Raw genomic sequence first — 22,911 nt, 5'->3', positions numbered from 1 at the left:
GGCAAAGTGTTCCACCACGGCAGACCCACATACTATCCAGCCCGGATCCAGTTGCGATGAGCAACCGGATGCCACCAGAAAACCTTGCCGGTAGTGGTGGCGGCGTTGGTTTCCTTTTCCTCCGCTGAATCCGATACGGCTCTACCGAAAGGAGAAGTCCACGCGTCCACCACACGCTCTAAATATGGAGCAATCGAACCTGTACCTAACCTCAATAGTACTCGAGACGAGGGAAGGGTTTTTTTTTTCTTTCGATCTCGTCGGTCACACTTCAACGCAACTTGGTGTCCAGAGTGGGCCTCCGTTGCGGCTGTAACGCTGCTCGAAACCCAACAGAATTCGTGGGCAATACCATCACCACCAACACCGGGGCCTTTCGTCGCAAACACGGAACGCGAAATTGTGCAATTAGATATTTTTCTGCTACAAAATTAGACCATACCGATCCGGCTGCGATCTACTGCGCACTGGCCAACTAATGATCTTGACAGGACAGGGAGATAGCAAAAAAAAACACAGATGAAGACAAGAGTCAAGTCGTGCAGACGTGTGCAGCAGGAGTTGCTGTTGCCAGTTGAAGGCATTGCGCAAGGTGGTAATGCTGCTGCTGCTGCTGCTGTGCGGTACAACCGCCAACAAGCTTACAATCAGTGTGACCCTTCCCACCGAATCGGACACCGATCTGATCATTTACTACTCGCTTCTGATTCGATGTTTGATTTCGTCTTTCAACCGGGCACGGGGAGAGAGAGCGAGCGGATTTGCATATTCAATTCAACACAACATCAGCAGCAGCTGTGGCAGCAGCTGTCCGTTTCTTCCCCGTTTTTGGTGCCCACTTTTTTGCCATCGACTCATGTTCTTTGTTCGGTTGATTTCTTCCACGTAAAAGACGAGAAAAACCTGACGAGAAGGGAAAGAAAGGATTAGCAAATCCGTTGCAGGGCCTACAACAATTTCGTTCTCTGTTCCAAGGTAGAAGGTGGAGAAAACTTGACACTAGATTTCTTCACGAATCCACGAATGGGTCTCCGTCTTCCCTCCTCGCACGATCTGGTATTGCGCTCTCGACAGTCGGCCTAATGAGAGTGCAAAATCCTGTCGGGCTCGGTTTAGGCGATTAAGCGCACATAGAGAGCTGGGAATTAATTTCTGCATCGAAATGGTACACTAATCCCTCAACCAAATGACGACACGGTTCGTTTAAGACGATTGCATCACATGCGTGCGTCTATCACCCCAAAATGGTTTACTTCCAATTTGTGAGCTTTTTGCTGCTCTTTCTATTTTTGCTTCTCCTTACCTTTAGCTTCATTTTGTGCATCGAAATTAAAATCGACCTGCTCAAAAGTCAAACACTTCACGCTTTATATGCCACCGGCATTCGAATATATCATCTCATCAGGTGCGTCTAATGGGCGTCCCCACATATACCACCCATTGGTGATGCTAAATTTATCTAAATCTTCCTCCTAATAAGCTCAAACACACACACACACCCCAACACCACTGGCTAACGGCGATGAGGCGATATTTTTAACGCATCCTAACAAATGCGATAATTTTGCGTTACTTAACCACGCCGACACCTGAGACCGTCGTCTGTGGCCGTTAATTTATGACTTCATCGGCATGTGCATTGATACATTTTTCCTCCGCAGACAGCCAGAGCCGGTGGTGGGTGTTAAAAATAGTGCTCCTCCGTTCACCGAATGCCAGTGATTAATGCCGAACGCCGAAGTGACATTTCGATGCATACAACACCCATGTTTGCTTAATTTGATTTCCACCAGCATTGGCTGGCCACCGGAAAAGTGTCTACATGCATTACGACCACCGAGTGACGCCATTAGCTGCCTAAAGCGACATGACATATGACACGATTTAGTGACACGTCCCACTGGCCCCGCCGTTTGTCCAGCGCGACTCTGGATGGGCAGCGGCGGGCGGATGTACGCCATTTAACCTCAACAACCCGTGAGAACTGCCGTTTGCGGGTTGGCGTTTTAATCCCTTTTACACACTTGTAAGGCTGCTCGTGGTGGTGGCGCGTTATAAGCGCGATTTGTGTATGAAACCATATTTTAGACACCTCTGCCACGGACAGCCAACCAATGTCCAACACACTTTCACTAGCGCGTGTGCGGGGTGGTGTTGCGAGCTCCCTGTGACCGTACCGGAACTGGATCAAGTTCATTCAATTAGCAGTGAAGACGCACACAAGGCGGGCGCACCAACCAATGAGGAGTGCATCGAACCCGGACAAACACCGGCGGTACTTAGGGATCCAAATCATGAAGATGAGAGTATCGCACGTGCCCTAGGTCCCCTGCAGTGCTATTTTGCTTACAAATCCCGATCACGTTCTGGCCGTTTTGCCGCTTTTTCGCCACTCCAAAACTCGCCACGGTGATCCGGGGTACGTGATCGAGAGTGCACCCTGAGAGATGCCAATGCGCACACAGTCGTACTTGTAGCTTTGCTAATGGACTGCACAGCAGAGGACTTTCACGAATGATCTCCATCTCCCTGCCTTGGCAACAACAACAGCTCTCTGGCTGACTGCAAATTGCATCGCTTGCATCTTCCCGAAAGGCCCGAAACCTAATAAAATCAAAGTACGATCACGATCTACACCGATCGATTGTGTTTGGGGAAGCGAACAACCAACCAAATGTGCACCACACGTCGTCTTTTAGATCCCGGAATGGCCGTTTCTCGCCTGTATTTAATCCACTCAAATGCAAACTACAATTCGCCAGTATTTACCACCGTTGTAGTACTATTATTTCCCAACCAACCAACTCGGAACACAGGGTCTTGTTTTTTAAGGTTAGTTAACTGCAACTAGCACTCGTTAGCGTTGTGCGCACACTCTTTCTCTCCCTCCCTTCAGTGTGTTCGTGCCAATCGATCGCGCTTTCGTGCGCCCATTTTGTTTTTTTGCGGCTTTGCCAGGGACTGCGGAAACTAAGACAACGCACGCGGGTGGAAAATTGATGTGGGAGCTATTTGCGTACATATTTAAGCCGATGTATTTCCAACCACTGCACCACACCAACCAAAAGTCAAAGGTTCAAGTACCCTATTTAGTAACGAATTCGAAACCGACGGCCACTACACCTCTACTACTCGATCTTTCGAGTCAGCTTTTGCTGGCAAGGTGTGAAGATTTCGTACATGGAATTTATCTTTAAGGCAGACCACAAATACTTGGGAGCCGCTTCGGCGCTGCGAAGTGTTAATCACCAAAATGCACTTCCATCGTCCGTGGCCTCCTTTATTTCCCACCTGTCTTGGGGAGCTTTGCTGCTCCATCACGCCCCGCTTGGAGCTTAATAGGAAGGGAAATGGGCATGGAAGCACAGCTGGCTTCCTACTGAACTCGTTCGTGTGGGCCACCTTCACCGCTGGCGCTGATAGTACAGCTACGGATCATGCTATCAGCTTCCAATTGCTCTCCGTCAGCGTGTGTAAACACCTTCCCCCAAGTGCCATTCCCATACACAAAACCCCATACCATGCAGGGCAATTCATCAACGCCGTGAAGTTTGCGCCGTGATGGATAAGCAGTGCATCAGGCCAGCCGGGAGATGATTCCTCACCCTCTCTTCTACGCCCATCCTAAGCCTGCACCACGCAAAGAAGTAATTAAATAGGACGGGGCTGTGGCGAGCGTTCAATCAAGACATTCCTAATTAGACCAGATAGACTTAAAACCCGCTCGGCAGCGTTAGGATCTCACCGGCATCTCATCATCATGTCGAACCATCTATCTCGTGCAAAGTCCGGAGGCGGATGTGGAAAACAAACCCTCACGAACGCCTGCAAACTTGTGCGCTTTTTTGTTTTCGGTAGTAGTTTTCGGCGGGTTTTGCAACCCTACGCCTAGCATTAAATTAAAACCACTTTCTTCCCCAGGAAGATGCACTCACGTGTCGGTGTGGCATCGTGGCATCAGGTGAAAACACACACCTACGGATGCACCAAACCGTGACCGTGTGCATGCGATGTCCGCGACCGCAGTGGTCTCGTGCCTTGGCCGATAAAAGCGTCTCCGGCAATTTGGGCGAGCAAAATGCTCCTAACACAAAACATGCCGATGTTTATCGGCGGCGAATTACTTATTCTTTGCCGTAGTAGGTTAAGTATCGCATCTGGCCCCTTTGCGCACATGCCTAAATGGGGGAGGTTTTAACATTAGACACTAACAAAACGAAAACGTCTAAAAGCTGTTTTCACTACTTGCGTCGTCTAACCACTGCTAACCCCTACTGTAACAAAAACAAAAGCATCTTCAAAACATTTTTGCTTTTTTTACGATTGTTTTCATTCATATCCATCGTCCATCAACACACACGACGCTCACTGGAGGTTAAAAATGACGAAAGCCTGATGAATAAAGATGGCGATGATAATTGACCAAGTTTGCGGTGCGGCTGAACTGAACAGCATGGGTGAACGCGAGCTCTTCTTCAATCGCTTTTACTTCAATACAGATCCAAAGCGTGATCGTTCAAAATGAGATTAAATAATCAATGCTCCAAACAGTTCTAGGATGCTTGCGTTAAACACAAACAAGCTCTTCAACGTGTTTGTTTTGGTATCGAAAGCTTCGGAGACTCATGCCCGCTGCGGGTTACATCAAACACGAAGCGAACAGCTTTTGCATCATCAGACACTAATGATAACCTCTTTAACAATGATGATGAAGGTAGGGAGTTATTGAAGAGTTGTTGAAGACTTCAACCTCCGCAAGAGCGATCTAGCGAGATCTTACTCTAGAACAACTTCTAGACATCTTGAACTGATGCCCCCTTTCCAACAAACAAGAGCCAAGACACTTGATCTTCGTAAGTACTTCCGTGTATCGTCGATGTCTTATCAGCATCATTACTCGCTACACCTCATTAAGGGGCCCCATTTGATTGCTATCCTTTCAGGACAGCATCATTCCGTTATTCCATCACCACTATCGGGCAGGGTCCAGCAGTTTCTCCGGTGTGGTTTACATTCAACGGCCTGATTGATGGACGGATGAGGTACTGGGCGGACGGTAACGGTACCACACGTGTGTCGTACACATTACCTCTCATCTGAACATCTAATCTTCCCGTTTAGCAGTCTCTATTTGTCCAGGGAAGAAGATAAACACAACCAGTTACTATGCAAGAATGTGTTACTGATGTGAGCCTTACAAAAAAATAACTTCTTACATCAACAAAAAATGCTTCAAAGATAGCTTATAGAAGTTTCGTGAGTTGTCCAATGTCCCGTTACATTGAAAGGCGTGTAATAACAACCCAAAAGAAACACGTCCCTCCAAGAACATCGTGACTTGATGCTAATTTCAATGCCGAGAAAAGGTGTAAAAGTAACACCGTCGCTCTGGAATCACCCACAATAGGGGCAAACCAAGTCAGTCTCATTAGCACGCAGGTATTACAACCTGCCTTCCCTGTGCGTCACGATCGTCGACGAGCTGTTTAGACGCTCGATTTGCTGGCTGCACGGAACGTGTCAAATTCTAACCACCGATGTAAAGCCATGATTACAATAGAGAATATGAACATTTCATGCACCAAAAGCAAGCAGGCAAGAACATCCAATGCCTCTTCCGTTTCGCCCTTCCGGAAAGCGTCGTGCCGATCGTACACAATACTTCTCCAAAGCTGGAGAATGATCACCTCCAAGAAATTGAACACTGAAACGCTCTGAGAGGTGTATCAAATGTTTCACACTCGTTGCATACGTAATATCTTGAGCCCCGTTTGAAAAGCGCCAACCGAACCACGACGTGAAAGCTTCAAACAGCCCCATCCCCCCTTCTTTCCACACTCAAGGCCGCACGATGCGGGGGGGGGGGGGGGCAAAGAATATCGAATCAGATTATTGAGATTCGTGCTGAGGTCCGGATTTTGTGGTCCAATTCCGTGACCAACTCCGTTCATTGGAGATCTTGCAGGCGCACCTGCAGCGCTGATCTCTTTCTCCTTCTCTACAACCTTCAGTGTCCGATTTCTTCCGGTTCGTGCATCGGCAACGAGGGGGAAAAGAGGTTCCGTTGCTGAGTTTGAAGAACCCAAACAACGCGACCACAGTAAATGATGAGTCACGAGCGTTTGTTGGTACGTACGTACGTCTGGTTCTACAAGAAGGCTCGAAACCACGATACGCTCAGATAGGCTCGATTGATCTCTTCCCAGTACGATGATGATGATCAGCAATGAACTTGGACACGTACACCTCCCTAACGTGAGTCACACTTCAACGCAACCAGACTGTTCAGATCGTGGGCTCGTCGGCCGGCTTCATGTTCGTTCAGGAATGTGCACAACCCTTCCTCGCTCAACAGGTTTGTGCGCGCGTTCTGGAGATGTGTTATGCATTTTTGCAAAATCACTATCTACCCTCAAATGGAACGATCTACACAGCGGCAAGCGCGCAAGACGACACATCATTGGCTCGTTTTTTTTATCTTCAACACTTTACCTCTTCCTTCTCATAAACTTGAAAAAAATGTGCGAATTGAAAGGCTCAACAAGATACACACGCACGCACAGCCAGCAGGTCGAACAGCACATGAGTCATGCGCGAAAGTGACTCACTTTGGCTGGAGAGGCTGTGGCATTCATCCACACGAGGAGATTGCACGAGTCGTTTCAAGAGCCGTTTCCGCTTCGATAGCCTTCAAAAACAAAAAGTGCGCAGGTTGAAGAACATTAACGATGCGAAGAGAGCGAGAGAGATTTGCTCAAGCAGTTTCTGGCAAGCAGAAGAAAATAAGCTTTAGAGCTTCTTCTTTTTTGCGTTTGTTTGTGCCAAACAACTAGACTCTTCAATTAGTTTGAGTGTACACGATTGGAAACCAGCTAAAGAACGTCTTCTAAATGACCTCCACAGCGCGTGAAGAACACAGAGGAAGGAACTTCAAAATGTACTTCTAGCTCTTCAGAACTTCTCTACAAACGATTCCCATTCTGGTCTTGCTCGTAAGCGTCACATAGCCCTCTTTAATTAAGTCGTAAAACTTAAACAATTCGAGCGATTGTTTTGTAAATAATAAAAAAGAGAATAGGCACTCGCAGCACACGTTCTACTCACGTTTTCATTTCATATGCAATAGGAAAACATAATCATGCTCTGTTGTGTGTGTTTTTTTATGACACACGAATCATAAATCAATGAGCAACAACTTTCTCACCAGTCATCAGTCAGTTTCTTTTGTTTCCCGCGATTGTTCTAAGGTCGTAGCCGCAAAAAGGTACAAACTGAAAAAGACAGCAACACGCACACACACACCCTCCTACACAGCGCGCACAAAAAGGGCATTGACTGCGCGACATCGTACAACATTGTGTGGTCTTCCGACGACTGAAGCGAACAGAAAAAAAGGCCTCCAAACGTCATTCTCATTCTACCCGATGATGGGTAGAATAATATGCTCCACCGCGCCACCAACAAAAACAACAACGGCTTCGGCTTTTTCCATTTAGAACCGCCTCACCTCACCCCCCCCCCCCCCACCACAACGTCCGCTTTTTTCCGTTCCAGTGGCTGACTTCCTGTCGATTACGTTTTCTTTTTTAATGATAATTTTATGAAAATGTAATTCAACGAACTAAGCCTGTGCGCTGTTAGTATTAAGTTACGTTGCCGGTGGAGAGAGTGAGATCGAAAGCAGGGAAACCCCTTTATTTCTTTACACTCCCCCGGTTTTGTTCCCTCGTTTCCAGAGCAGCCAAACTGACTGTTTTGCTTCACTCCACGATTGAATTGCCTTACGAAAAGGGGCCCCAGCGTGGCGTGTAGGATGAAGGAATTTTCATGGCGGAAAACTCTCCCCCTTCGGTTTCGGTGTTCTAAATTGTGAAGAAAAAGTGGCCGTATTTCCTCTTCTCCTCCTCCTCCTTCTCGGTTGCGCTCGAGTGCACCTGCTAATAGTCATCTCCTCCCCCCCGGCGTACTGCTTTCCACAGAACCCAATCCCGATCGTACCTCAGAAGAGAGAGATCAGAGCATTCTGTGTTATGTTTTCTTCCTCCCCCCCTTAAGCCCTGCACCAACTTAACCCACCAAAGTGGAACCATTAGCTACCGAGCACGGGTGCATTTATTCCATCTCGTTCAATCTCATTCCAAGAAGTCTGCGATCATAAGCCCCCACCACACAGTTCCAATGGCATTGCGTGATCTTTGCTCTTTTTCTCCTTTTTTCAATCGGCTTTCCTCCTCTGTGAGCGATTTTTGTGTTGTAAAATGTTACACCTTTACCTTTGTGCATTTTTCCGATTTCAACAGCAGCAGCAGCACCAGCAGTCTCGAAGGGAAGGGGAGGAGTGCTGCTTCGAGACGAATTCGCGATCGCGTGCGTGAAAAATCATCGGTGCGCCGAAGCAAAATTGGCAATAATAATCGATAATAAATATGGCAGGAGGCCCCTGGAATTGCTACCCCGTGGTAGATGCGATTGCTTTCTCACACCGATCGTTTAGCCTCTGGAGGTAGAGCTGACACAGGTCGGGGTAGGATTGTTGCGATTGATTTCGATCATTTCGGTGCTTTTTGGGCAGGCGCGAATTATCCTCTCTTTACAGTGATACTTTTGCGTTCGCTAACGCCAACATAAATGGTGCTTAAATGTTTTGAGTGATTTTATTATAATAGATTAAGCGTGCTTTTTGAATTGTGTTGGTTGGTTGAACAATCTTAAAGAAATTGCTATTTAAAAAACAATCAAAATATTGCGCTCAATTCGTACGGAATGTTTACATAACCCAAATATAAATGTTTTGTTAAAAAAGCGATCAAAACAATTGTCACCTTTTTATGCTTTCATAACACTGATAAACAATCATCAATCACAGACAGAATGTTGTTCACGAATTCCACCCCCAAAACGGATTGCCCAACCACATCAAAACGCACTCGCAAAACTAAATAAACACACACGCTTGGTTCGCGACTGTTTACTTCCCGCGCAAACGAGATCAGTTTACAAACACAACAGCAACGCACAGCCAATACGCCAGCAGCTAACCAGCAAACACGATACAAATGTGCAGCCGAATGTGCATTCGCTCCATTGCACTCATGCTGCCTGCTGCCACGGAAGAATCCGGACCGGAAGCTGAACCGATGGTCAAGTTTATTTATTTTCCCTGCGCGACGACGTCCCATCCGCCGTTCGGAGCGCATCTTGGCCGCTGCCGCGTACACAGTCCAGCTGCTTCGTCAGCCGTTTTTTCTCATCAATGCCAGTACGCAAGGGAGACAGAGAGACAAAGAGCTAAGGAGTTTCCCTTTCCCTGCTGTCAGTTCAAACAAAATTAGGTCAAAAATGTCGAACTCGCGCGAGGCCTCGCGTTGCCAACGGGCAAAATACCAGAAGGCTGCATGGAAGAGAGTAGAGTGTGGTGCGGAATCGATCCGACCATCATGATCGGAAATTAAAACTCATTTCCGGCGCACTGCAAGAAGCACGCGTAAGCGAACTGTTACATACATGCCTCTCCTGTGCTCGATGGACCACAATAATGTCCAATTGTACAATTTTATTCGCATTAATGATGACGACGCATCGGTGGTGTGGGATGAAAATTACGCAAAATTCGCTTCATGTCCCCTCGTAAAACAAATCACAAAGGACATGAACTTTTCCGTCCCAACTACACCGGAGAGGGGGAGGAGTATGACTTCTTCAGCGCCTTTTGGGACGGCGTTGGCAGGTCGTAAAGTGGAAAACATCAGCCGCTTTCTTCCGTCCGACCGGATGCAGTCCCATGTAACGACGCTGTCACTACTGCGTTGTGCTGCGAGCGACCGTTCAATCATTGTTTTATGTGCATTTTATGTCTGCCAAGCTTGTGCTCGCTCCGGATGTCTCATAAAACCAAGCGGGGCAGAGGAGTTTAGCGTTCTGCCAGCAACCAATCATCTAGCGGGGCCGTAAATGTGTTGCCGCTTGACCAGCTCGCACGGGAGGATCGTTAGAAGCTGCCTGTGCACTCAACACAAAATCACAACTAAAGGCAGCAAATCATCGCAATAACCATTTGCCCTATTTATCTCTCTCTCTCTTTTGTACGGCGAAGATGTCGCAAAACAATATTTTCATCAAATTCCAGCCCCATTAGCGAAGCACACGCGCTTTTCTTTTCGCCTTTCATATTGCAAAACGACTTACGACGCTAACGATCGAACCATTCTCTTTCGCTTACTTGCACCGGGGAAGCTACACAGTGTGTGTGTGTGCGTAATCAATTAAACCGACGACGAAATTTGATCAAAAACCAACATTAAATGCGATCGAAAATGAAAAGTCCCACATACCGTATAAATCTAAAACAAACATTAACGTTAAATCAATTCGCACCGAAAGCTTCCGTAACGGATCGATCGATCTACCACCCCCGCGACCGTGGAGCCTCCTCTACTCCGTGTCAATCCTTCCCGCGGTCCATCCCGATCCGGACAAATCAATCCGGCGGTGGTGCACAAAACTAAAAGAAAGTATCTAACCAATTCGACCCGTGCCTGGCTGCCTGCGAAGACATTAGTGTGCCACCACGGACATCACACTTTTCCCCTTGGCGTTTGTGGCACATTTTTCCTCACCACCTGACAAGATGAACCGTGCGCCGTGGACAACTTTCCCATTCGAAAGCAATTGCTGCAACTGCTCAGGCGGGATTTGCTGCAAACGCCTGGCATCGACACGCTGAGTTCGATGGGTTTCGTGCGAAATTCAGCTTCATAAACCGGCGTCCAAGAGAAGCGTCTAATGCAATGAAACAAAGTATATCACACATTACTAGAGGGCCCAAGAATGGCATTTTCTGGTCTTGTCTGAAGCTCTGTGTAGAAATTCATTCCCATAGATCGGGGTGCAAAAACTTAACCGCTCAAGGACATCCGCAGGTTCGCTCCATTCATTCCAACCGACCGCCCAACAATAGCCCAACACGACGAACCTTCAGTTTTGTGCTGAGCCATCATCGAGGGGGATGGGGAGGGTTCGTAAATTACTCCATCATGACGCATGCAGTTTTCGATCGACGACGATCCACATTCAAACCCCGTTGTACTGACCCCGATTAAAATTGGACCGTGTCCAGGGGTATTTGTTGGGTTCGATTCGCTGGCGGCAAACGGTGACCACCATTCAAGCGAACGTTAGCAAAACATTCAATATCCATTCAGTCCCATCGATTCATGTGTTCTCCTCCAAAAAGATTGTTTTTTAAATACATTGCATCTAAAATCACAAAATAAAGCGCAAAATTCAAAGCCAGTTGCAAGGACAACTCCTCTTGGAAACTTACCATTTCACGTCGCAGAATCGCCAACTGGGTGTCCAACGTTGACGCTGACGCCGGTCCCACGCCCGGCTGGGGTGATGCCTTCCGCCCGCTGCTGCTTCCCCCCGACAACGTGCTGCTGACCGGCGAGTGTCCCCGCTGCTGGGCGCTTTCGAGCGATGCCAAACTGTCCCCGCCGTGCAGCAGTCCGGCCGGCCCGACCATCGGTATGAACGGGTTCGTGTGATGGTGGTTGAGGGCGGGCGACTGGGAGGACGGTGGCAGATTGCTGGACGGGTGCGGTGACGTCCCGTGGTAGGACGGCTGCTGCATCGGATGCGCGTGATGGGCGGACTGGTGGTGCGTTGGAGGATAGTGTGGATTATGCTGGGCTGGATGTTGCTGATGTTGGTGATGGTGCTGCTGCTGGTGATGGTGTTGGTGGTGGTGGTGCTGGGACTGGAACTGCATGCCGGCGAGATCGAAGCCGCTGAGGCTCTTGGGCAGCGGCGGCAGTCCGGGTAGCGACATTATGATGCTGCAAAGAGGAAAGGAAGAAGAAGACAATATAGATAACAGTACGAAGGAATTTTGTCTGAGAAATGTCTCACTTAAGGTGGAAAAAATATGAAAATGTCTCCAATAATTGAACCATTTGCAGACACAACGATTCCAGAACTCATCAATGCTTTATCTCGCGATCCATCACCATTCTCATCGGAATGATCTAATTTACTTCATTAATGTTTCCATTCCTCTTCCATTTAGTTTAACATTTCTCGCCACATTCCCAACAAAGGAAACGACCGAAACAATTAGAAACCTCCCCTCAAGTCTTGTTCGGTAGGTCAAGTAGCTTCTCTCCCACTTCCAAGTTCATCAAACATGCCAAAATTAACAGTTCGACCTCCCCCAACTAAATGTGTCAAACTCCTCGACAACTATCCCCACCACCCACACACTTTGGTTTCGGTTGACGGAAAACAATCCCATGCCAGATCTAGAGTTCGACGTTCCACTAACTCCCAGAGCTAACCCCGAAAAAATTCGTCACAACCGAAATTCTCATCGTGGCGATACAAATCTGCACTTACAACAGAAAACACGCAATTTAGCCAGACCAGGTCACTACTCCTCCAATCCCAGTTTTTCCCCCCATATTCGAAGCATCGAAGCTTCTGCCCTTTCATCCTTCCTTCTGCTCTGACAGACACTTCAATTTTCCAGCAATTCGAATTCCAACAATGCGAACAAACAAAGGAAAGCCCATCGTGTACCCAATTACTCGGTGGCGACCTAGAAAAGAACGCTCATTACCCGCCCGTGCGTTCCACATTCCCGCCTATGTCTCCTTTCCCGACCAGAAAAAGCAGATGACACCCGGAGCGCACCAGGAACGCACACGGCGACCTCGGCGTTGAACCGCGTAATAGACGCCCTCTCCGCTATGCTCATCCACCCAAAACGACCACACAAAGCAATCGAAATGCCACCGTACACCCGCGTGCGGGGGACTTCGGGGGTTGGAGGCAAACCAGAAGAAAGCCCGCGATCGTTTCCGGAGGGAAGAGAGCTTTGTGAATGTCTGTTGGCGTGTAGAGTACCGCGATTGGAGCATTCAGGCCCTGGGGTCGTCGTCGTCTCTGCCCCGCAATTTATCCCAAAGAGATGGTGCCGAAGATCATCCATTCATCCTCCTTCTTTTCCGCTGACGATCAGCTAGTCCGCCCTCCCGCCTGGGATCGTCCTATCGCCCACAAAACCAACTTCTTGAGGTCACCTTTCTCCTCCGGCCTTTCGATTCCGGCCTACATTTTTTGGAGTGGTTGGAGTGGGTCCAGACAGGCACTGGTAGCTCCGTTCTGCACATATTATTACATCATTTACCGCCAGGGAGCAAACAACGATTGTTTTCCTGTCTCAAGCGTACCCAATCGCGCACCTCCTAACGAGCGATCATCGAACCATAACGACGGACGGGGCGCGGCAGCGCTGTGTCCCCAAGCCTCCAGAGGTGTTGAAACATTGCTCCGAGCAGCGTGCGTGCCGAAAGCTCCATCGTTATGGACACCCTTCCCCCATCCCCCTTCTACCGAAGTAATCTTACCAAACGATTTACAACTTCCCGAGAGCCCGTTACGGGCTACTGCCGGAGCGCCAGCTCCGAAAAACTAGGACCATTTACGTCCTAGCCTGCCTAGATTCCTGATCTCAATCACCAAATCTAGATTCCAATGCAGCCGAAGGAGAGAAAGAAAAAACCGCTCGAAATCAATTAGCTCCACCGGGTGCGTCTATGGAGCTGGGGAGAGGACGCAGTGTGTCGGGCGATACAGATACAGATCGGTGCCAAAAATAAGCACAGACTAACATGGCGATCGAATCTCATCGTAACCTAAAAGCGTGCCTACGATTAGCCACGGTTGTGACTACGGCTATGTGGCTTCACCAACACAACACACACTTCACACTTTTGCCTGCGGGCGGAATTTTCGGTGAATTGGCAGGCGCTACCAACTACCAACCGGGATTAGATACAGATACCTTCTACCACTTCCCTTTCCCTGCCCCCAACGCCCAATGAATGGGAATGCAATGCAGGTTGCTGGCTGGAGTGTCTGTGTCTCTTGTTGCCTTGAGCTGACAAGCATCGCGCGATTGCGACGACGACGACGACGACGGCAGTGTGGATGGTGGACAACCTAGCGGACCTCCATATCGAAACTGTCGGGCGAGAGATGGCGACGATTACGCTGTTGACACTGGACAAATTGTCTTATGCAAACTAGGCACTCGTCTCTCGTTCACCTCCCCCCTTCTTTAGGCCAATCGTTCGTGCGCTAATGGGACCGATATTAGCACGTTATGATCCAACGCCAAGTGCAGTGCAGTGTGTAGTGCTTCACGGGCCCTCCTTCCAGACATCGACAAACCATTCCAAGGGATGCGTGCAACATGCGGTGCAAGTGAAACCCGAACCCCAGTGCACGCACACACACACACACGATCGATTGATCGCCTGTTAAGCTGGCCAATTTCTCATCCTGTTTGCTCTAATCGTGCCACGCAACTATGGCGGCGGCGACGGCGGCTTGGCCGGCCCCCCATCGATTACTCTTGCGTCTGCAGAAAGGGTCTTATCTAGACTTTTCGGGACGAAGCTGCCCAAGCAAGCGATCGGTGCTGCTCTGTGCTGCTAATCGAAACGCACCAATTTCCGGGTCATTATCGCTAATCGCCGAGGTAGCTGTGGCGCGCTGCGCCGGCACCAGCTCAAAAGCGTAAGCAGAGTAAAAGTCGGCACTGCACGCAACCAGCCCGAGACAAGACGCAAGAGCGCACCGAACAGTTTAGGAAATTTATTATTTTCACCCAACTAACCCCCGTCCGGGCCGATATATAACGTGCGCAATATTATTGCTGAAGCGCCGCACTGCACGGAGACCGGCGGTAATAGGGTCGTCGCGCACTGAGCTTTACACGTTTGCGCGGGCCCGCACACGCTCACGCAAACCATATTTTGTAGCTTAACTCGCCGCGGAGCGGCAGTTAAATTAGACTTTAGTTTTAAGAAGACGCCTCCACCCTCTAAACGTACGTTATGCAAACGATTAACAAACAGACCGTGTGTGTGTGTGTGTGCGAGGGAGGACCTACAGAGAAAAGCGTTTGCAGCAGCACGCAAAAGCGAACTGTGAAGAGTGAAAAAATGTAGAAAGGGAGCAGACACTATTATGCAAAAGATAGCGAGAGCACCACCCTCTGCTGCCCGCACAAGATGCTTCCTTTGGAGTTACCATTTCTGAAGAAGACCTGTAATTAAGGCCGAGAATATGCCGATGGAGAAAATTATGGAACACACACACAAGAACAGCCAGATATTCATTATCGAAACATCTTCACCACAAATCGACTCTTTTTCCTGAATATTCTGTTCCCCTTTTTTCGCTGACCTCAATTCCGCACTAAAAAACGTCCAAGATTAGCCCATCAGCTTCTTCCGCTGTACACGGCATGGCAGGTTCCTCCCCCCGTTCTTCCCATCGTGCGATCGTTATCTCCAAAAGCGTCACACGCACGCGCAAAAATAGCTTAACGGAAACCCGTACCTTCAAGATGATCAAATTTCCATACATCTTCCGGTTCTTCGTCTGGGCTGGTCTGACACCATGGCAGGCTTTCGCACAACGGCTCACAGCACCACGGTGTAACGGTCCACACCCCAAACCAGTGCACCACCGGTTGTGAGACAGTACGCGCGGTGGTCCTCTTAATGTCCGATCTAATCTACTCCACTTCAAGTTCAAACGATCTTGATCGTCACGCCGCTTCTCTGCACTGTGGTCGTTCGCATTCCCAGACACCCAGGGAAGTTGGTTGGTTTGCGTGTTTGTTGTGCTCTTAATGCATTGCTAATGACCAACGGTTTTCCCCCAAAAACTGGACCAGAAAGGACACTTGCCAACAGGTTTGTTTGCGCGTCATCTGTACCGATCAAGAACAGCTGATGATGTTTGAAGTGTCGTACCTGCAATGGAGAGGCCTCTGCCGGATGTCCGGACAAATATCTTAACGTGTTCGATCAACTGCTAGGCCTCACCGGAATGCCTCAATAAACAGTCCAATCTTTTAACTAGCTTGTCGTCCACAAACAAATCTAGGTCAAAGATGTTCCGATCTCTCACACGCATCTCTCCTCCCTTCGTCGAAAAACTTGTTTGATTTCCTGTGTAACGCGCACACGGCCTGAGAGGTGTTTTTGAAGCTGCTTTTTTGCGTAAATTAACACCGTCCAGTTTTCATGGCGTTCATATCTCCAGAATCGACGACGTTTCGAAGCATACCGGATGTGACGTCCGGCCGTTTTCGACACGGTTGTGTGTTTGTCTCACGTTCGTCTTCCAATTGGGACCCACTGGGTGTATGATCATCAAGCAGCAGATCATGTAGTAGCCACGTAGAGTCGTATTTTGCAGAATGTTAATATCTGGAAGCGATTTGAAGCGATGAAGAAAACTGGGACCACAGACTCTGCACTGCTCTGAATTACAACATCGCCGGCAAGAAGCAGCAGAGCAGCTCAGACAAGAAGAGAAATCCCAGCTGCCAGATGGCAATGCCGTTTGGTGATGGTGATTATCCATAAATCACCAAAGTTACAACAGAACCTTAACCACCCAACACACACAACACAACACCTGGGAAGAAGGCGGAATCGAGAAATTGTGGAACGAGATAAATAAAAACCGAGACGACCTCTTTCCGTGGGCATCATTTTGGACAATTTGGAACGTGTATCTATCACCGGGCGAAGATGCTGCCGCGGCTGCGACCATTGAGAACTTGCTGGATTTGTTAACATTCCATGCCATTGCGGCTTTCACGGTGTGTAGAATTATTGGAACCACCATCGGACACATGACAGTCAACCGGCAACACGACGACACATAAACCTCTCCTCCCCCATCTGTTCACATTCCAGATACACCACAGAAAACAAGCGCTCGTTAGCGGGTTTTGCACGACCGCTAACCAGATCTTTCTGGTCGCAAACACACACACAAAACCTTCGGGACCTCCAGAAGTACCGCGAACACGGGGAAGGGTTTGGCGTTCCATTTGAACAAGTGTGCGCCGCACAGAAATGGCACTCACAGTTACATTTGCATTAAGGCGCAGTGGTGCATTATGCAACCACGGTTTGCTGCAGCACATAATCGCGGCGTGGTGGTGGTGGTGGTGGTGGTAGGTACCTGAGAACTGGGTTGAATGACAGCAGGTCGTCGCGCGCATGTACATCCGGGGTGTTTGCTAATGGTGCTGCGCTAGAGCAACAACACTCTCAACCACCGCCCCCCCTCCCCTCCGATCGAGCGCTGTAACTACATCTTCACGCCGTGCCGTGACTTTCTTTCTGCAGACGCCGCGGTTATGCTTTTGCCGGGTTCTTTCTAACGGAACGGTCGTGCACAGCGAAACACAATGCGCGCGCCCCGCCTCCAAGATGAGCATCGGCATCAGGCCGCGACATCATTACCGCGTGAGTGTGTGTATCTGTTTCCGGTGCAGTATGCAGCAGCACGATGTAACGGTCAGATGCGCCAGCAACAAACAACATAACGAACCAAACACTATTCGGCGCTCGTTTTGGGCGAGGAGTCTGTGTTGGGTAGAATTGTCGCTTTGTCACGTTCTACATTCCGTTGTGCATCCCAGGGAGGGGGGCCTTAACAAGCGTTCCAACAATTTGGACAAGACCTTGCAATACACCGCCCGCAGCCAGAGAGGCACAATCGACGATCGCAGTTCAATGTCATACGCTGCTATGGCAGAAAACACAATCGATCAAGTCTCGCACACAATTAGCCACCGCTCACAAGCCAGTGTGTGTATGTGGTGGCCCATTGTAGGTTTGCATGATCATGCCGCATCTACCATCAAACAGACACTAACACACACAGACACACACCGACCAAATGACCGCACAAACAGTGGGGGAAATTAATGGCGGCGGAAATAACCGTCACCACCACCACCGTCCCGTGTGGGTCTTTCGTGCATATCCGACGCATTTCACTCACGCTCCGCTCGTTCTTGCCCAAGCCCCAGAGCTTTCGGAGGTCACCAAAGTAATCTAGGCCCTTCCCCCAACACACATACGCACACCACGCCACAACATGCATGCAGATAATCTATAAAATAAATACATTCACCAACGGTTCGGCCACTTCAGGTGTGTGTGTGCTGCTGCTGCTGCTCCACATGTTCGTTCTGATCAAAACGACGATCGACGCCAACTTATTACAAGCAAGGTTGTAATTTATGGGCCCAAAAAAGGTGTGCGTACTTTGTCCGATCGAGCGCTCCAACGCTGAGCTGACAGCCGCTCTGGGAGTCTACATGGACAACGTGGGCATATAAACAGCAAAACCAGTGACTCTCATGTTCGACTTTACTTTTCCGAAGGGTCAGGACACCACAGGCCAACATCACGCAAAAAAAACGGGGAAATCGATGCTCTACTTACGATGGACAACAACTCTGTGGCGAGTTTTTTTCAGAATTGATGTTTCCAACGACGGGTTTGCGATATAAAACTTTCCATTCTTTATCATATTTCGTGCTCCAATGGAAGATATTGGACCTTGAAATGGCTGGAACATGACTTTCGAGACATTGGACATTGGGTGTTCAGAAGTTGTTGAATTCTAGAGGGTCGTATAGAATTTAAGAATTCAATGCCATTCCATACTCCAAGATTGTTGAAGCAATATTCTGAAGACATTGGACGACATTGAATATTGACTGTTCAGAAGATTGGCTTGAATTCTAGAGAGTAACATTGGACACAATCCAATTCCTCACTCTTCCAACCTAAACCCTCAACAAGTGAAGGCCCCAGTGACAAACAGCAACTTTGCTACTTACTTTAATAGAGCTGTATTTACTATCGCACCAAGCGCCGAAAAGCTCATAGAGCTCATAAAAGTGTGCGCCCCCCGTGCGTCCATAAAACTTTATCTCAAGTAGCTAATAAAGCACCCTTTCCCGCCGATTCTATCGCCCACCGTTCACAAAAATCACAACTTCCCTATCACTGCCATAAACGCAAAGATAAGCGGCAAACAAACAGATGATACCCACGACCCACGGCCGGGGTATATCATCACTCTGTTGGAACATCCTTTCCAAACTCCCTCCTCCCCCCGAAGGCATCTATCACCATTTCCAAACACACACACAAAACCCCCGATAAGCCCCTTAGGGGTGGAACTCCAAAACACCCTCTGAATCACCACCGTCTCATTCCCCCGAGTCCCGGGGGTCACGTTCCCGGGTGTACTCTTATCAAACGACAACGACACCACTGCAACAGCAGCAACATATAACCTTGACTCACCGTTCCTCTGCATCTTCCTTGACGCTGTCCCACGAGTCGCCCACCCCGGACGACGCATCGTCCAGCTTCTCCTCGTCCTCCATGCCCGAGTCTTCCAGGCTGATCTGGCAGCTGGACAGCACCACCTGCTTGCCGTTATCGCCCACCTCGATCCAGTCGGCGGTGCGTATCTTCGCCTGCCGGCCCGTCGTCCCGTTCGGGGTCGTCGTTTCCGTCTCGCTGCCGGACGAGCGGCGCTCGGAAGGACACCGCTGCCGGCGATTAATCTTCGCCAGATCGACCCCGTTCGCCGTCGGGCAGTCGTCATCCGCACCCTTCACGACGCTCTTCTCCTGTGTCTTGGACTGCAGCTTTGTCTGCTCCTGTTCCTGCTGCTTCTGCCGCATCGCCGTCAGCTCCGATATGAGCAGCTCGTGGAAGGCAAACTTCTTCTCGCTCAGCTTCGAGTCGAGCGTGGCCGGATCGAGCGTTGTGGTTGATTGAGACTTGGCAATGTTACCCGCCGTTGCTGCACTCGAGGCTCCAGTTCCACGGCTATCACTCGACGGTTGTACATGCTCTCCGCCCTCCGGCTCGGGACGATGGTACGGTGGCACGGCCGCCGACGCCGTGATTGGCAAACGGATCGAGCTCGATCGTATCACAGTACTGTTGCTGCTGGTCGCGGGGCCCGCAATATTCGGCTTGCTGCCACTGCGCACCACCGTACTGCTCTGGTTCGAGCCGATAATGATTTCCGTAAAGTGACTGCTGCTCTTGCCGCCCTCGAGATTCTTCATATTGTTCTCGCGCTCAAGCGTACTGCCGGCCGAGGCACACGATCCGGAGCTATCGCCCCGCTCCGTTCCACTGTCACACTCGCTGCCGCCCAGTGACGCCTTGCCGTGGCCATCCTCGTGGGACGACAATGGTGGTGGTGCACCGCTGCGCAGACTGATGCTGCTCCCGTGCGATCCACCATTGATGATGATCACCTCGGACGACGACGACGACTTCGTCGTGTCGGCCGATCCTTCGCTCGAGTGGGAGTCACCATTTCGCATGCGCCTTCGCGCCACCGGAGCAATGCCCGTGGAGCCTTTCTGCGGATCGGTGGGCGGCTTCTGAAGGGTAGCAACCGGCGAGGTCGACACCGAACTCGACCCGGACGTGCTCGGGCTGGTGTTGATCTCCACGATGCTGCAGGTGGATCGATACATCACCCCGCCGGACGGTAGATGTCGCTCGGCCGCTTTCGGGCTTTGGGCCGGACTTTCGTGATAGATCGCGTTCCGTTTCGTGCTTAGGTTGGGCGATCCTTGCAACGACTCCTGCAGCTGGTGCGTTCGATTTCTTGCCTGCGGGGGAGGATCAAAGTCGGGCGACTTGTACACGACGGTGCGGCCCGGATGCGGCGGCTTTAAGGTGGCCATGCCGGTCATCATCCCGGTCGGATTGCATGGTCTTGGGGCCCCATTTGGAGAGGGCGAGTTTTCGCGCTGTTTTGCAAGGGCCGTTGCAACGGCCGCCGCACTCGGGCGCGGCGGCACCGGAGGACCCGGCTTCTTGCTTATCCCCAACATGCTCCACTTGCTTAGGGACACACTTTTACGACCTGTTTTGATTCAATATTCGCCTCTATTTGCTCTATTCTTTAACACACACACACACAAACTATGAATTATTTCACTTTACACGTGTATACCCGATCGCGCACAACTTGGTAGATAGATCACATGATTCACTCCGCTAACACAGCTGAACACGTACGTGAGTTACGATCAAGTTACTCTGCGATGCACACACTCTACACTAAAGGGAGAAGAGAATTACCGCTCGTTAGCATTCATCACACCTCGATAACCATTAATGCCCATCATATCACTAGACCAACGCGCGCACAACAAACTCCACAGCAACACCCGCTAAACGACCTCCAATCAACTCCCACCGCGGTGTACCGCGCGTTCCTGGGCTGACGTGTTTCGTTACTTGCTGTGTTGTACCCGTTGGCAGGCAGCTGACTAAGCTCGTTAAGCGAAGGGGCACGTTTTAGCGGGATTTTAGAACTGGTGGTGGTATATCAATATCAATTCACACAAAGACGACTGCTCAACGTGACGCACTGTACACACCACCATTGATCAACCTGGTCTGCCTGCCATACGAGGACAGGTTTTTGAAGGGGGAATAGAACCTTCACATTCAGACATCATCGCACTTTCAAGCTCACTTTCAATCTCGCATACCCTTCCCTCTGGTCATCTTCCGGACCTGGTGGTGGTCCATCTTCACGCCCGGAAAAGGGACTAGGGAGTCGGACCGTGTTTTTTTGGGGCCATCGCCACCGTGTGCTTGACATACATACAAGCCTCTGCACAACGCAACACACACACACACATACAAACACCGGCTGTAAACTGCACTCCAAGGCGGCCTACTTTCCCGAAACGTGTAAAGGGAGAGAACCGAACCAGTGGAGAGAGAGAAGAGCGAACCCGAAAGACAAAAACCACCACGGAAAAGGGAAGGACTTAAACGTGCCGCGCGCGCGCGCCCGACGCAACTATTCCGAATGACGACGAGAAAGCGCACTTCTTCTCACTGCAACAAGACGGGGGAAGCACAGACACACCTGCCGTTAAGGGTTTGCGGCCAATCACTTTAGGAGGAACCTTAAAAAAAAAACCAAGCAAACGGAAGAAAAACACCTTGCGCCAGATTCTGGCGCACACATTATCATTCGTAGCGGGGTTTGTGTTTTTGGGCAGGCATGTTTCCGAAAAATCGTCTACTAGAACACACGCGAGCGCGATTAAGTGGCCGGGTTATCCGGGGGGAAGGGTTCTTGGCACACAAAATGGCACACAAACGCTCTGCGTCCCCCGAAAAGGGCAGGCTCCTCTATCGCCAAGGCAACGCCGCGCGGTGATTGTATGCGGTGGTTTTGAAATACGTGTGCGAACTTAAAGACCGGTAAAATGGGGGAGAGGTGGGTTGGGTGGGTTTCAAACTTCCCTATCGTTTGTAGCCCTCCCCTACACTACACTGCACTCCATCCACCCACACCCTTCCTAAAACAACTATTTTTATTTTGTCGTGCCGGGTTCGTTGTTTTTTGGATAAATATTTCTTAAAAACTAACACTTCACAGAAAGATTGCCAAAAAAACAACAACACACAGATAAATTAACCCGAACGAAACAATATACACACATGCACTAGAGAGCGCAAACCGGGGGAACCTCCTATACCCCGTGGGGCTCCGTTTTGCTGGTTTGTTTCCCCCCACGTTGTTGGCTACGACGACCACGGCTCTATCGCGATGCCTGCTGCGTAAAAAAATACAACACACGAGACACGACCAACCGTACCGTACACGAGCAAAGTCAAGCGCGAATTGAACGCGCACCCTGGGCGAACGCAGTGTGCGGCGATGCTTCGGCTAGGTTGTGTTGGTGGGTGTGTGCTATGCTAGGAGCGCGATCTCACACCAACACACACACACACATGGGAATGGAGGGAATATGCTGATGCGTTTCCAGTGGAGAGCAACCTTACGCATTTGTTTTGCTTTGAAATTATTTAGGTTCAAGCATGAAGCTTAACAGCACTTGAAGTGGTTTATAAAATATACATTTTTTTCTTTCGTACATCTAAAAAACGAAAATGTGTTTTAACAGCATAAAAGTAACTGGCAATGTAATTGCTTTTCCGCGGAGAAAAGTTCTCC

At 49.7% G+C, this 22,911-nt stretch overlaps 1 protein-coding gene across 2 annotated transcripts in view; it reads right to left on the bottom strand.

Annotated features, from left to right (window-relative positions):
- The window catches only part of LOC121595404 (lateral signaling target protein 2 homolog), a 47,760-nt gene extending 25,185 nt beyond the window's left edge, over window positions 1-22,575 (bottom strand). The window contains exons 1-3 of one of the 2 annotated variants that reach the window (XM_041919349.1): window positions 22,361-22,575; window positions 19,200-20,990; window positions 11,324-11,837 (exon numbers count right to left, since the gene is read on the bottom strand). In XM_041919349.1, coding sequence (XP_041775283.1) covers window positions 11,324-11,837; window positions 19,200-20,761 — 2,076 coding nt within the window. In that variant the 5' untranslated portion in view covers window positions 20,762-20,990; window positions 22,361-22,575. The remainder of the gene's footprint in view (window positions 1-11,323; window positions 11,838-19,199; window positions 20,991-22,360) is intronic. The other variant, XM_041919348.1, reaches the window with a different exon arrangement.
- Window positions 22,576-22,911: the final 336 nt, after the last annotated feature.

The sequence above is a fragment of the Anopheles merus genome, chromosome 3R, assembly GCF_017562075.2.
Source record: "Anopheles merus strain MAF chromosome 3R, AmerM5.1, whole genome shotgun sequence".
Taxonomy (NCBI): Eukaryota; Metazoa; Arthropoda; class Insecta; order Diptera; family Culicidae; genus Anopheles; species Anopheles merus.
The sequence above is the reverse complement of the archived record's forward strand: the minus strand, read 5'-3'. Positions and strand labels throughout refer to the sequence as shown.